This window comes from Calidris pugnax, unplaced genomic scaffold (genome assembly GCF_001431845.1).
Source record: "Calidris pugnax isolate Ruff unplaced genomic scaffold, ASM143184v1 scaffold6, whole genome shotgun sequence".
NCBI lineage: Eukaryota > Metazoa > Chordata > Aves > Charadriiformes > Scolopacidae > Calidris > Calidris pugnax.
The window spans coordinates 379,354-395,333 of record NW_015090761.1 but is presented as its reverse complement, the minus strand read 5'-3'; the positions used below and the strand labels follow the sequence as shown (position 1 = coordinate 395,333).

General features: G+C 55.1%; 1 protein-coding gene across 1 annotated transcript in view; it reads right to left on the bottom strand.

Annotated features, from left to right (window-relative positions):
• The window catches only part of PEBP4 (phosphatidylethanolamine binding protein 4), a 186,945-nt gene that overhangs the window by 20,775 nt on the left and 150,190 nt on the right, over positions 1 to 15,980 (bottom strand). Inside the window, exon 7 of the mRNA XM_014948847.1 lies at positions 444 to 489. Within this exon, the coding sequence (XP_014804333.1) occupies positions 444 to 489 (46 nt within the window). The remainder of the gene's footprint in view (positions 1 to 443; positions 490 to 15,980) is intronic.

The window sequence follows — 15,980 nt, the reverse complement described above, 5'->3', positions numbered from 1 at the left end:
GGGGGGGGGGGGGAGCCCCTGCCCCACTCCCTTGGGGGTGTCAGCCCCACGAGCCCCCCCTGGCTTGTTTGGAGCTGAAAGTCTTTTGTTCGTGCAACATCACAGAAATTGTTGGGATTCACCCGCTTTTATCTTGGGTTTGTTTTTTTTTTTTAATTGTGTTCCCCCCCCCAGCTCCCCCCAGAGCCTTTTCACACTGGTTTGGGGCTCTTCCAACTGCAGAGTTTTTTTTTTAAACCACTTTTGCCTCTAGAAAAAGAAGAGAAAAAGTGGCTCCTGCTTCAGAGAGTGCCCAGGGGAACCCCTCGTGTCCCCCCCCCCCATGGCATCCTGGTGTCCTTGTCCCCTCTGGGGACAGCCAGCTCTGCCACCACCTCATCCCAGCTCCCAGCTGGGGGTGTGGGACCCCCCTCGTGGCCCCCAGCATCGGGGTCTGCACTCACCCGTCAATACGCGCCCTTTGATGTCCCCAGTCCTCAGATCTGCACCCTGGAAGGACAAGGAGAGGGGGGGGTGAGGTGCTACCAAAATCACCAGGAGAAAGATGTGGGGGGGACAGACCCCTCCTGCCCCCCCCCAGCTGCACCTGATTCTCCCTGGGGATTTATTTTCCAACATTTTGGGGGTTTTCCTTGCAAAGGGGGGGCATCGCTGGGCCAGGGTGTGAGGAGTTTGCTGGGGGGCTTTCTTGGGCTGCTGGGGTGTCCTGGCACAGAGGTGGTGCTGGCACCAGAATGTCACCTGCCCACGGGGGCCACCAGTGATCCAGACTGGTCAGCCAGGCTGGGAAAGCCACAAAAGCCCGGTTAAAAGCCTCGGTGCCACTGGGAACACTGGGGAAGGGTGAACCTTGTAGGGTGGGAAGGGTCTGACAGTGGAGGAACCACAGTGATTTCCACCGATGTTTCCCAGGGGTGAAGCTTTGTCCCATCATGGTCCTTCTGCCACCCCCACCACCTCACAAACTTGGATCTCCATCCCATGGAAGCTTCCCTGGAGGAGGGAGGCTTTTCCTGGACCACCGAGCATCCCCCCAGGATGGTTTAATGGCAAAGGGAGGGCAGTGGGAGCTTTGGACCCATCTTGGCCCCACACAAACCACCTTCAACCATGACCTGCCGTGCTCTTCCCGGCCCCCACCGGTGCTGCCAGTGCTCCTCAAGCCTCTCCTACAGCACCCGTTATTCCAGTCCTGCCCACACACACACCACTGCCAGGGCTCCTCCGTCCTAACCTGCCCTGGGACTTATTACCCCGAAAAAAAAAAAAAAACCCAACAAAAAAAGCCCCAACCCCTCAAAAAAAACCCAACCCCCTCAAAAAAAACCCAACCCCAAAAAGAGATGCATCAGATGATTGCAAGGAAAAGTGCACACAGGGAACGTGGTCGGTTCTCCCAGCTCTCTGGGATCAAAGCTTTGTTTTCTCCCCAAAAGAAACCTGCTTCGCACTGAGTCACGGCTGGTGACAGCTTGTTGGTGGCCAAGGAAGGTCACCTGGAAGCCAAGGAAGGTCACCTGGAAGCCAAGGAGCCACTCAGGTCCCTGGCTAGTGGCTCCCCGGGGGCTGGCTTGTCACCTTGGCAGCCGGAGTGAAAATATCCCCATGACAGAGAGGTGATGACTAAGATTTTTGGGCAGGTTTGGGTGCCTTTGGCTCACAGAGGGAGGGGAAGGTGGTGAGATGTGGGAGGAGGGGAAGAAGCACCCTGGGGTGTCCCCAGGGGGGGACATGATGCCGTGGGGCTGTGCTGGCTGCTCTCTCCCTGCCCGGGCTGGCCACATGGGCGAGCACAACCTGCCCAGATGTGCACGCCTGCTCCATCCAGATGTGTGTGACCGCTCCATCCAGATGCTCAGACCCACTCCACCCAGATGTGTGTGCCCACTCCATCCAGATGTGTGTGCGACCACTCCACCAAGATGCACGTGCTTGCTCCATCCAGATGTGTGTGCCCACTGCATCCCCACTCCATCCAGGTGCACACACTCGATCCATCCAGATGTGGATGCCCGCTCCATCCAGCTGTGTGCACCCACTCCATCCAGCTGTGTGTGCCCACTCCATTCAGACGCGTGTGCACAATCCATCCAGATGTGTGTGCCCACTCCATCCGGATGCTCAGACCTGCTACATCCAGATGTGTGTGCCCACTCCATCCAGATGCCCAGACCCGCTCCATCCAGATGTGCGTGCCCACTCCACCTAAATGTGTGTCCCCACTCCCTCCAGATCCACACACCCTCCCCATCCAGCTGTGTGCCCACTCCATCCAGATGTGCGTGCCCACTCCACCTAAATGTGTCCCCACTCCCTCCAGATCCACACACCCTCCCCATCCAGCTGTGTGCCCACTCCATCCAGATGTGCGTGCCCTCTCCACCCGGGTGCACAGACCTTCTTCACCCAGACGTGTATCCCCCCTCCATCCAGATGTGCCTTCCCAGCCCCCCACACCCTCTCCATGCCTGTGCCTCCTCCATCCAGATGTGCCCACCTGCTCTCCCCACCCCTGCACGCCCAGCCCCTCCAGCTGTGCCCACTCCTCCCCAGCTGTGCCCACCTTGGCTACGGGGCCGGGCTGGCAGGGAAAAACTCATAGCCAACCTTGGGCTCGCCATGCGGGCGGGCTGGTTGCCAACCCCAGCTCTTCAAAGGCAAGGAGTGAAGGGTTTTTTTTTTTTGGTTTTGGGTTTTTTTTTCCTTTTTCTTTCCTGCTCAGGGCAGGGCTGCTCCCGTGCGGGGACCTCGCTGCTATTCCTGGCTTTGCCATGGGCTGATATCGGGAGAGGCCGGGCCTCCTCCCATGTTTTCCTGCCTGCTGATGTGGGTTGCCTGCTCGCCCCGAGAGGCAGTGGGTTCTGGCTCGCCCCGGGGATGGGAGAGTCAAAGGATAAAGCTCCTTTTAAGAGGCGAGAACAGGAAGAGGGCGGGAGGGAGAAAGTAGGGACGAGCACTGTAAACCCTGCCTTTTTTTTTCTTCTATTTTTTTCTTCTTTTTTTTTTTCTCTATTTTTTTTTCTATTTTTTCTTCTTTTTTTTCTTCTATTTTTTCTTCTTCTTTTTTCTATTTTTTTCTTCTTTTTTTTTTCTATTTTTTTCTTCTATTTTTTTCTATTTTTTTCTTCTATTTCTTTCTTCTTTTTTTTTCTATTTTTTCTATTTTTTCTTCTTTTTTTTCTATTTTTTTTCTTCTATTTTTTTCTTCTATTTTTTTCTTCTATTTTTTTCTTCTTTTTTTTTTTCTATTTATTTCTTCTTTTTTCCTTCTAATTTTTTTTTTTTAAACTTTTTAAATAGCAAACAGCTATCCTGCAAGCAAAGGAGCAAACTCCATTGGCATCCCCTCTCTCTGCAGGAGAGGATGGTGGGGTCGGGGGGGGGGTGAAGCTTCCTCCTGCCAGCTTTCCCTCCCCGGGGTCCTAGTGTGGGGGGAAGGGTCTGTAGGGAGGAATAAACCCCCCCAACACACACTTCCAGCCCCGTTGCCCCTTTGCAGAAATGCCAGCGAGGGCGAGGGGGGCATCGGCCCCCGAAAGATCCCTGCCACGAGCGGAGCTAATGGACGCTGATGAGCTGCCGCCTTTATTAATGCCCTTTTATGAGAGCATTAATAGTTCCTAATGACACCATTTCAGCTTCCCAGCCTTTTATCTTCTCTTTCTCTCTTTCCCCCGCCGAGGACACAAAGTGTGGGAGGTGGAATTAGATATTTCCACCCTCCGGTCCGTGCTGTGCGGTGGCGAGTGCTGGGTGGGGGCACGGGACGCTCGCGGGGGAGACCCGGGGAATAAATCTGTGCCAAGCCATTTCTGTGCCAGGAGCTCCCAAAAAAAGAGTCCGAAAAGAGTGGAGAAAATCAATTTTTCCCCCCCACAAATTCCTGACACCCCTCAGACAACCCAGGCTCTCCGGTAGATCCCAGCCAGCCTTCGGTGTTGCCTCCTGCACGTAGGGTAGGGAATAAATAAATACAAATAAATTAAGAAGGAGGTGAGTCATATTTTGTTTTCCTCTTGATCTTTTTTTTTTTTTTTCATCTTTTCCTTTTCTTTTCTTCCCCCCCCCTCTCTCCAGAACGTGTCTGATCCCATCGGAGAGGAGGGGAGAGGGATGGGGTGGCGAACGCGCCAACGATTCGCCCCGGGCGAGGACAGAGGGTTATGGAAAAGTGGGTGTGGGAATCGGCACAATCGCTGGCAGGGGACCAGGACAAACAGATGAGGGATGGATGGGACCCAGGCTGGCCTCCTGCCTCCTCCTCCTCCTCCTCACGGGAGACCGTGCCCCCAACCCAGCCCCCGGGGGTGAGGGACACCCCAAAGGGACCCTCAGGGGACACATCGGGGTGTTTTTGGGGGACACGTCCCACGGGGTGGCAGCCCGTTGATGTGATTAGCCAACAATTAGCCAAGTGGGGAAGTTAATCCCTGAATAAACAGGGCTGGCTCGACGGGGCAGGGACGGGGGGGGGGAAAGGCAGCATCAAAGCCGGCGCAGCCAGGAGCCCAGATTCCTTCTTTATAATCTTTATAATGAGGTCAGGATTTGGGAATCGGCTCTTGGGAGAGCAGGGGAGCATCCCTGGGAGCATCCCTCTGTCCTGGGATGGTGGTGAAGAGGAGGGTTGAACGTGGAATAAAGGGATGAGATGCTAATTGCAGCTGGACACGGATCTGTTCGTCCCTCTCCTTTGCAAGGGAAGGTGCAGGTTTTGGGTTTTCCCTCCTCTCCATCAAAGCCACCACCACCAGCGAGGATGGCTCCTACCCCACCCCCCAGAAACGTCCAGGCTCATCCCGTTTTCCAACGAAAAGCACGTGAGGAAAAAAACATAAATCCCAGTCCAAGAGAAACTCTCCCTCCAATTATCTCGGCCAGGAGAGAGCAGGGCAGGGCCCGGCGAGCTCCCAGCATTCCCAAACTCCGGCGTTTCCCAGCTCAGCTGCCCGGTTGCATTTCAGCTCATTTCCACCCCAATCCCAGTCATCCCACCCTGGGATATGGGATGATCCCAAATCTCACCCTGCTCGCCCACGCCGCGCTGACCTTCTCCCTGCTGGCGACGACCCTTGCTTTTCTGATCACCATCAAGCTGGGGCTTCGTGCCCGAAGGAGCCTGTCAGCCCCCACCAGGAAAATCCCCCCCTTTTTGCTTTTTTTTTTTAATTATAAATGTCACATCCCATTATGCCAACCTTGTTATGCCACCGAATTAAAGCTTGGCGCGTCCACGCCGTGTTCTCTCCATCGGGAAAGGGATGAGGAGATAGAGAAAAATCCAGGGAAAGACGTGGAAGGAGCTCATGGAAGAAAAGCCACCAAGGCGGGGATGTCACCTGCAGCCAGGGTGGCCCCTGTGGTGCCAGGAGGGCAAGGATCTCTTCTGGTTGTTGTGCCACTGAATTAAAGTTTGGTGAGTCCATGCAGTGTTCCCTCCATCAGGAAAGGGATGAGGAAACACAGAAAAATCCAGGGAAAGATGTGGAAGGAGCTCATGGAAGAAAAGGCCACCAAGGTGGGGATGTCACCTCCAGCCAGGGTGGTCCCTGTGGTGCCAGGAGGGGAAGGACACGTTCGGGAAGGCTCTCTTCTGGTTGTTGTGCCACTGAATTAAAGTTTGGTGAGTCCATGCAGTGTTCCCTCCATCAGGAAAGGGATGAGGAGACAGCAAAATCCAGGGAAAGACCTGGAAGGAGCTCATGGAAGAAAAGCCGCCAAGGTGGGGACATCAGCTCCAGCCAGGGTGGTCCCTGTGGTGCCAGGAGGGGAAGGATATGGTGGGGCAGGATCTCTTCTGGTTGTTATGCCGCTGAATTAAAGCTTGGCCAGTCCACGCCGTGTTCCCTTCGTCAGGAAAGGGATGAGGAGACACAGAAAAATCCAGGGAAAGACCTGGAAGGAGCTCATGGAAGAAAAGGCCACCAAGGTGGGGATGTCCCTGTGGCCGGGGAGGTTCCTGTGATGCCAGGAGAAGGACACGGTGGGGAAAGGTCTCTACAGAAAAATCCAGAGAAAGATGTGGAAGGAGCTCATGGAAGAAAAGGCCACCAAGGTGGGGATGTCACCTCCAGCCAGGGTGGCCCCTGTGGTGCCAGGAGGGGAAGGACACGGTGGGGAAGGATCTCTTCTGGTTGTTGTGCCACTGAATTAAAGCTTGGCAAGTCCACACCATGTTCCCTCTGTCAGGAAAGGGATGAAGAGACAGAAAAATCCAGAGAAAGACGTGGAAGGAGCTCATGGAAGAAAAGCCACCAAGGTGGGGACATCAGCTCCAGCCAGGGTGGTCCCTGTGGTGCCAGGAGGGGAAGGACATGGTGGGGAAGGATCTCTTCTGGTTGTTGTGCCACTGAATTAAAGCTTGGCCAGTCCACACCATGTTCCCTCTGTCAGGAAAGGGATGAGGAGATACAGAAAAATCCAGGGAAAGACATGGAAGGAGCTCATGGAAGAAAAGGCCACCAAGGTGGGGATGTCCCTGTGGCCGGGGAGGTTCCTGTGATGCCAGGAGAAGGACACGGTGGGGAAGGGTCTCTCCTGGTTCCTCATTACTCAGAAAAGAGTTTTAACAGCAGATTCCCAGGGCAGGGAATGACTTAGAGAAGGTGACGGTAGGAAAAGTCCCCGGGTGCTCATGGCCATGGATGTCTTTGAAGAGCTGGTGACACGGGGAGCAAGGATGCTCCCAGCATCCACCCGCCGTGCTGTGGTCCATGGTTGGCCCTTTACACCCAAACCCACCCTCACTCGTACACTTTGGAGGAAACCAAAGCCCCTGTCACTGCCTTTCTGAGATAGAAACGTGATGGTTTGGCTTCAAAAGGCTGTAGTTTTCAGAGTTGCAGCAGACCCTGCTCACCCCGGTGGGTACCACACTGCCCGGCACTTCTACCCAACCTGCCCGGCTGCTGACCAGGTAAATCAGGAGGAAAATTGGGAAATCGAGGATTATGAACCCCCAGACCTGGGGATGGAGCTCCTTGTGCCCCTCCTGCTGCTCCCCAGCACATCTCAAGCCCTCTCCTGCTTCATCTCCATGTTCTCAGCCCCGAGCTGGGAGAACCATGGTCACTTTGCTGCTGGGATGACACCAGGGGTTGTGTCCCCGAGGCACACCCAAACCCAGCAGAGCCCCCCGAGATCCCACCATGACCCCAAACCCAGAGAAACCTCCCCTTCCCACTGGAACCAGCCCAGTTTTCCCAGTCCCAGACCTCATGATCTCCCATCCTCCCCCGTAACCCCAGATCCCACCCTGGGCTTTTCCTTGGAGCTGGTTTCCCTCCCCTGGCTGGAGACGTGGCACGGGTGACCCCAACCCTGGGGCAGAAATGATGCCCAGCATCCTGTCCCCACGCCTCCAGCCTAACTTTCCTCCCAGCTCTTAATTGCCCAGAAGCTTTGCTCTTCAGGCATGCAAATGACAGGAGATTAAGCAGGGATGACCCAGGACCCTGGGCTTTTCCTCAGAGCTGGTTTCCCTCCCCTGGCACCAGCTGGAGACATGGCACGGGTGACCATGACCTCGGGGCAGAAATGATGCCCAGCATCCCCCCCCACACACCGTACCCCACGCCTCCAGCCTAACTTTCCTCCCAGCTCTTAATTGCCCAGAAGCTTTGCTCTTCAGGCATGCAAATGACAGGAGATTAAGCCAATGCTGGACCTAATTAAGTCCAGCACTGTGTCCCCGGGGACCTGGTGAGCCACACGTGCTGGATACGTGCCATCACCCCAACCAAACCCCCATCACCCACAGCCCAAGCCCATTATTTTAATTTCTCTCCTGGCTTTTCACCATTCCGGGTGATATTTGGCTCGTTCTCTGTCAGCCCGGGCATGAAAGTTTGATAAACTCCACCCAAGCCACAAACAGGCACAGAAAAAGTGGGAAAAGGCGCATTTCCTTCCATGGGGAACTTCTTTTTAGGGCGAACCCAGAACCTCTGCACATCAAAGTTTGATAAACTCCACCTGAGCCACACACGGGCACAAAAAGAGTGGAAAAGGCGCATTTCTTTCTGCAGGAAACTTCTCTTTAGGGCAATCCAGGACCTCAATGAGTGATGAGGAATAGTTAAACCCGGGTGGGTTGGTACCCCACAGCCTGTTTGTGAACTGGTGCTGCTACAAACCCCCCCAAAATGGGTGTTTTTAATACCAGTGTCATTCCAGGGCACCATTTCTCAGCAGGCAGTGACCGCCAAATAGATGATGCTGCAGGAATCCGCACCGATGGATGACACAGCCTCATCCAAATAAACCAAATAAACGAACCGAGGCTCGTTAGAGCCCCTGGGAAAGCTCCCTGAGGGTCTCCAAGGAGCAGAAGCAGCTCGAGGGGTCCCGTTGTCCCCCCGGGGTCCCTGAAATCGGAGCAGGACTGGGTGACCACCAGGATGTCACCGCTCCAACACGGCTCCACAGAGCTTCTCCTCCAGCTTTTTGGGGTCAACATCACTAAGGATTCACCCCTGATTGCTTTTAGGATTATTAGGTAGCTATTACAGCTTCTTGGGGTGGCCTCGGCTTTTCTTATTATTTTTTTTTTCTAGATCACTATAAATGGGGAAGGCCACCATAAAAATATATTAAAAAATAAATGGAAGGAGCTCATGGAAGAAAAGGCCACCAAGGTGGGGATGTCCCTGTGGCCGGGGAGGTTCCTGTGATGCCAGGAGAAGGACACGGTGGGGAAGGGTCTCTCCTGGTTCCTTATTACTCAGAAAAGAGTTTTAACAGCAGATTCCCAGGGCAGGGAATGACTTAGAGAAGGTGACGGTAGGAAAAGTCCCCGGGTGCTCATGGCCATGGATGTCTTTGAAGAGCTGGTGACACGGGGAGCAAGGATGCTCCCAGCATCCACCCGCCGTGCTGTGGTCCATGGTTGGCCCTTTACACCCAAACCCACCCTCACTCGTACACTTTGGAGGAAACCAAAGCCCCTGTCACTGCCTTTCTGAGATAGAAACGTGATGGTTTGGCTTCAAAAGGCTGCAGTTCTCAACGTTGCAGCAGACCCTGCTCACACCGGTGGGTACCACGCTGCCTGGCCCTTCTACCCCCCCTGCCCGGCTGCTGACCAGGTAAATCAGGAGGAAAATTGGGAAATCGAGGATTATGAACCCCCAGACCTGGGGATGGAGCTCCTTGTGCCCCTCCTGCTGCTCCCCAGCACATCTCAAGCCCTCTCCTGCTTCATCTCCATGTTCTCAGCCCCGAGCTGGGAGAACCATGGTCACTTTGCTGCTGGGATGACACCAGGGGTTGTGTCCCCGAGGCACACCCAAACCCAGCAGAGCCCCCCGAGATCCCACCGTGACCCCCAAACCCAGAGAAACCTCCCCTTCCCACTGGAACCAGCCCAGTTTTCCCAGTCCCAGACCTCATGATCTCCCATCCTCCCCCGTAACCCCAGATCCCAGATTCCAGGGATGACCCAGGACCCTGGGCTTTTCCTCAGAGCTGGTTTCCCTCCCCTGGCACCAGCTGGAGACATGGCACGGGTGACCATGACCTCGGGGCAGAAATGATGCCCAGCATCCCCCCCCACACACCGTACCCCACGCCTCCAGCCTAACTTTCCTCCCAGCTCTTAATTGCCCAGAAGCTTTGCTCTTCAGGCGTGCAAATGACAGGAGATTAAGCCAATGCTGGACCTAATTAAGTCCAGCACTGTGTCCCCGGGGACCTGGTGAGCCACACGTGCTGGATACGTGCCATCACCCCAACCAAACCCCCATCACCCACAGCCCAAGCCCATTATTTTAATTTCTCTCCTGGCTTTTCACCATTCCGGGTGATATTTGGCTCGTTCTCTGTCAGCCCGGGCATGAAAGTTTGATAAACTCCACCCAAGCCACAAACAGGCACAGAAAAAGTGGGAAAAGGCGCATTTCCTTCCATGGGGAACTTCTTTTTAGGGCGAACCCAGAACCTCTGCACATCAAAGTTTGATAAACTCCACCTGAGCCACACACGGGCACAAAAAGAGTGGAAAAGGCGCATTTCTTTCTGCAGGAAACTTCTCTTTAGGGCAATCCAGGACCTCAATGAGTGATGAGGAATAGTTAAACCCGGGTGGGTTGGTACCCCACAGCCTGTTTGTGAACTGGTGCTGCTACAAACCCCCCCAAAATGGGTGTTTTTAATACCAGTGTCATTCCAGGGCACCATTTCTCAGCAGGCAGTGACCGCCAAATAGATGATGCTGCAGGAATCCGCACCGATGGATGACACAGCCTCATCCAAATAAACCAAATAAACGAACCGAGGCTCGTTAGAGCCCCTGGGAAAGCTCCCTGAGGGTCTCCAAGGAGCAGAAGCAGCTCGAGGGGTCCCGTTGTCCCCCCGGGGTCCCTGAAATCGGAGCAGGACTGGGTGACCACCAGGATGTCACCGCTCCAACACGGCTCCACAGAGCTTCTCCTCCAGCTTTTTGGGGTCAACATCACTAAGGATTCACCCCTGATTGCTTTTAGGATTATTAGGTAGCTATTACAGCTTCTTGGGGTGGCCTCGGCTTTTCTTATTATTTTTTTTTTCTAGATCACTATAAATGGGGAAGGCCACCATAAAAATATATTAAAAAATAAATATCAGGCACGGTTGTAATTTAAATTAATGCTTGTCTGATACACCCTAATGCCCCAGGGAAGGACATGCTGTAGGGTTATTAAGTAAGCAAAATAAACATAAATCACCCCGCTCTCTGCAAGATTTTTTTCATCTGGGTGCCTGAAAGCAGCAGAGACAAAATGCTACCCTTAATAACCCGAACCAAGTCGGGATCCTCATGCTGCAGGGACCTTCACCAGGCTCTTGTCTCCCTCCTGGAAGCCCTTCCCAGGGCCAGAAGATCCCATCTCAAAAGAGGGAGGCTCTGCTGGGTGGATTTCCAGCCAGAGACAGATACCTGCCTGGTTTAGGCGTTGCTGGCACGGGAGCTCGTTCCCTAACGATGTAGGTGAGGGGTCCGAGCCAGCGGGGCGGAGGCCCCGTGATGACACCTGGTTGGTTTTGAAACTTCAGCCCAAAAACACTTCTGTCGAAAAGGCAAAAAAAAAAAAAAAGGGCTTTTGTTTCGTTTCGCTTGGTTTTAAAACACCTGGGGTGTTATAGAGGCGGAGGGTGGTGCTGGGACAAGGGGAAAATGGGGTGAAGGATGCTGGGCTCCAGCCCCAGATGTGCTCATCATGGTCTCCAGTTGAGCAAGAAGGATGTTGTGGAGGACCCTATGAAAGACCTTGAGGAAGTCCAGGTGGACGACATCAGTATTTTGGTCTCAGAGTCACTTAAGAGAGGAAAAGAGGGAAGAACCCCTTCTGCAAGCATGCAGGGGGGCACGTGGGATGCGGTTTTGCCAGGGCAGAAGTGATGGATTGGGGAGCTGAGGTGGGCAGGATGGCCAAAAAACTGCGGGAGGGACTTTTCCTGCCACCCCTTCTCCCCTGCATCCCTGGAGGAGAAGCGTCAGGGTCCGCTCAAGCAGGAAAATTGCCCCAGGTGGAATAAAAGGAGGATTTAAACGGGCTTTAGGGAATGGGCTGTGATGATCACCATTTTCACCAGCTCTGCCTTGATTTTACTCGAAAGGGGTCAGAAGCTGGAGCAGAATCGGGCAGGGAGAAGGCAGAGAAGGACAGCTCTGCCTTGATTTTACTCGAAAGGGGTGGGAAGCTGGAGCAGCAGCGGGCAGGGAGAAGGGAGAAGAGGGCAGGGAGAGGGGAGAATTGGGCAGGGAGAGGGAGAATTGGGCAGGGAGAAGGAGAGGAGGACAGGGAGAAGGCAGAAGAGGGCAGGGAGAAGGGAGAAGAAGGCAGGAAGAAGGCAGAGGAGGACAGGGAGAAGGTAGAATTGGGCAGGGAGAAGGGAGAATTGGGCAGGGAGAAGGAGAGGAGGACAGGGAGAAGGAAGAAGAGGACAGGGAGAAGGGAGAATTGGGCAGGGAGAAGGCAGAATCAGGCAGGGAGAAGGGAGAATTGGGCAGGGAGAAGGAGAGGAGGACAAGGAGAAGGGAGAATTGGGCAGGGAGAAGGCAGAATTGGGCAGGGAGAAGGCAGAAGAGGGCAGGAAGAAGGCAGAAGTGGGCAAGGAGAAGGCAGAAGAGGGCAGGGAGCAGGGATAAGCACCACAGAGGGGTGCCTTCCCCCCCACCCCACCCCTTACACCCCAAAAGACCCTTTTGGGGAGCGTTGCAATCGCATCCCGGGCGGTTCCACACCCCGTCTCCCAGCCCCTGGGCCTCTGTTGCAAACGGGGATGATAAATGATGGATGGGATCGCTAAGAACAACAGGGATGTTGATAGCAACCCCAGGGGCGTGTTAGGAAGCTGCCTGGATGCCGGGCTCCCTGGCTGCCTGGCTGGCTTTTCACAGCCCCAATTTCGGTGTTGCAACCGCGGGCGAGCTCACGGTGAGTCACCCTGACCCACTGGCCCCGGGTGCTTGCCCCACCGAGGGGGAGGGAGGGCTGGGGTGGGCTTCATCCCACCCACCATCCAGCCAGGAGCCCCCTCATCTTCTCCATGAGCATCCCCTGCCTCCTCGGTGCCGGTGGGATAACGATGGGTGATGCATTATTGGGGTGGGAAAGGGCGCTGGGTTGGGAGGAGGAGGAGAAGGAGGAGGAGGAAGGTCTGAGGATGGCTCAGGTGCAGGGGGGCAGAAGAATGGCAGGTCTTTTTGCCCCTCCATGATTTTTTTGCCCCTGGAGTCACTCAAACAGGGTTTTCCCTTCAACACCACACCTGCATCACTGCGGCTTTGCCCCGAGCTTGGTCCTTCCACCAGGAGGTCCACCAGGATCTCGCCGTGCTCACCCCATGGAGGTGCCCCTCGATGCCCCCAACCCTCATTGAGGCACCCCCATCACCCCCAAGTCCCATAGGGCATCTCCAAAATGCTGCCAAAACTGCCAAGAAAAGCGCACTACGAGAAATTTCGAAGCCCCTGAGATTTCAACGTGGGGAACAAGCTTGAACTGGCCAAAAAAAAGGGCTGGGTAGGACCGAGAAGGTCTTTTCCACCCCGAGTCCCTACGGTTCTGGAGAATGGAAAACTTGTTTGCTCAGCGTGCGTGCAGCTTTAAGATGAGCTTGCTTTTCCAGCAGCAGATTTCCGGCGGATTCTTGGAGAAACACCAAATTTTGCCTAATTCAGGCATTTAAAGGCCTGCAGCCCCGTTCTGTGAGGCTGAGAGAGAGCGGAGCCTTCCACCGAAACCCTTCCCCGGGGCCAGGCGTGGGACAGCCCCAAGGATGCACCCCCCCCTCCTTATGCGACCCCCCAAGACCCTTATGTTCCCTCCCAGGTACCCCATCTCCCCTCCCAGGACCCACATCTCCCCTCCCAATGTCCCATAGACCTCCTTAGGACCCCCACCTCCCCTCCTAGCACCCCATATTCACCCCCAGGACCCCATAATTCCCTCCCAGGACCCCCATATTTGCCCCCACGACCCCCATGTCCCCTCCCAGGACCTCATAGACCCCCACAAGAGCCCCATGTCCCCTCCCAGCTCTCTCTAGACCTCCTTCGGACTCCCCAAATCCCCCCCAGGCACCCCATCTTCCCCCCCAGGCTCCCCATATCCCCTCCCAGGGCCTCGATAGACCCTGTAGGTCCCTCATTTCCCATCCCAGGACCCCCAAATCCCCTCCCATGACCCTATAGATCTTCTTAGGACCCCTATATTCCCCCCCAGGACTGGTGGATTCGCCTTTGTGGACGGGGATAAATTTCCTTGCAAAGCACCAGCACCTTCTCAACAAACAGTAATAAATAAGTCTGTGGGGCACGTGGGGGCTGAAGATTTCCCCCCATGGACCGCACATCCCTCTGTGAGGCACAACCAGGCTGGTGGGGATGCTCCAAGGTTCAGCGTGGTCCATGGGGAAAGGATGGTGAGGAGGGCAGGAGCCCCGAGGTGGTGATGCTCAGGGCCAGGGCCACTCACGGATGCGATGGGAGGCTCTTATGAGGATAAAAATACCCCCCACCCCATCACCTAAAGTCACGGAATCACGGAATTGTTGGAGTTGGAAGGGACCTTCTAGAGCCCATCCAGTCCAACCCCCTGCCAAAGCAGGGCTGCCCAGAGCACATCACTCAGGAGCATCCAGGTGGGGCTTGAAGATCTCCAGAGAAGGGGACTCCACACCCTCCCTGGGCAGCCTCTGCCAGGGCTCTGCCACCCTCACCCCAAACAACTTCTTCCTCCCATTGCAGTGGAACTTCCCCTGCTCCAGCTTGTGCCCGTTGCCCCTCGGCCTGTCCCTGGCAACCACGGAAAAGAGTCCGGCTCCATCCTCCTCCAACCCACCCTTGAGATCCTTGGGAGCATGAAGAAGGTCTCCCCTCAGCCTTCTCTTCTCCAGGCTCAAGAGTCCCAGCTCTCTCAGCCTTTCCTCACAAGGGAGATGCTCCAATCCCTCCAGCATCTTGGTTGCCCTACGCTGGACTCTCTCCAGCAGTTCCCAGTCTCTCTGGAACTGGGGAGCCCAGAACTGGATGCTCCAATCCCTCAATCAACTTTGTTGCCTTATGAGGCTTTAGGAGAACATCAAAACCTGCAGTTTTCCAGCCACCCCATCCCAAAAAACACCTCCCCTCCCATCTCTCCGGGGTGGTCCTACCCTTCAGAGCGGGTTTTTGCACTGCTGACGTGATGCAAAAGCCGGGTCCACACTCAAGGTTGAGAGCCCAGAGAGAGCCCATTTTGGGGGGTGACACCCAACGATGGCTACCAACAGTGGCCAGTGGCTTGGGGAGGCAGATGGGGATGGTGGCCACGGGGATGGCTGCATCCCACCCTGGTAGCCAAACCAGGAGGAGGGTGGGGGGACACCTCAGGGCTGGAAGGTGGCTGTGGGTGCGTACACACACACACACACACACACACACCACAATCCTCCCCTGCAAATTCCTCCTCCCTGGGGTGTCTGATCCCCGGCCCAGCCACCTTCCCGGGCGCGGGGGCGGATCAAAGCCCGCGCGTGCCAGCCCTGCTACCGCTCTGGGCCAACTTGGCTATTTCGGTATTTCGGCTTCACTAATCTGATGGGAGCACCGTGCCTCTGATGACGACAGCCCCGGCCGGGACCCGCCGGGAGGGAGGGGAACGTGCTGTCTGGCCCCCCCACCGGCGCATCCGGGCTGCCGTGGGCTCCATTTCGCCTTATGAGGCTTTAGGAGAACATCAAAACCTGCAGTTTTCCAGCCACCCCATCCCAAAAAACACCTCCCCTCCCATCTCTCCGGGGTGGTCCTACCCTTCAGAGCGGGTTTTTGCACTGCTGACGTGATGCAAAAGCCGGGTCCACACTCAAGGTTGAGAGCCCAGGGGGGTGAAACCGGGGCATGAGCCCAAATTTTTGGAGAGGGGGGTGACACCCAATGATGACTACCAACGGTGGCCGGTGGCTTGGGGAGGCAGATGGGGATGGTGGCCACGGGGATGGCTGCATCCCACCCTGGTAGCCAAACCAGGAGGAGGGTGGGGGGACACCTCAGGGCTGGAAGGTGGCTGTGGGTGCGTACACACACACACACACACACACACACCACAATCCTCCCCTGCAAATTCCTCCTCCCTGGGGTGTCTGATCCCCGGCCCAGCCACCTTCCCGGGCGCGGGGGCGGATCAAAGCCCGCGCGTGCCAGCCCTGCTACCGCTCTGGGCCAACTTGGCTATTTCGGTATTTCGGCTTCACTAATCTGATGGGAGCACCGGGGAGGGAGCGTGGGGCTGAGGGGGAGTTGATTTGTCTTTAAATTATTTTGAATTTTTATTTATTTATTTTCTTTTTTTTTTCTTTTCTGTTTTTTTTCTTTATTCTTTTTTTTCTTTTCTTTTTTTTCTTTTTGTTTTTTCTTAAGCTGCTTCCTTTGTCTTTTTCTTTTCTCTTTCTTTTTATTTTCTTTTATCTTTTTCTCTTTTACCTTCCCTTTTCATTTTCCTTTCCCTTTTCCTTTTCCT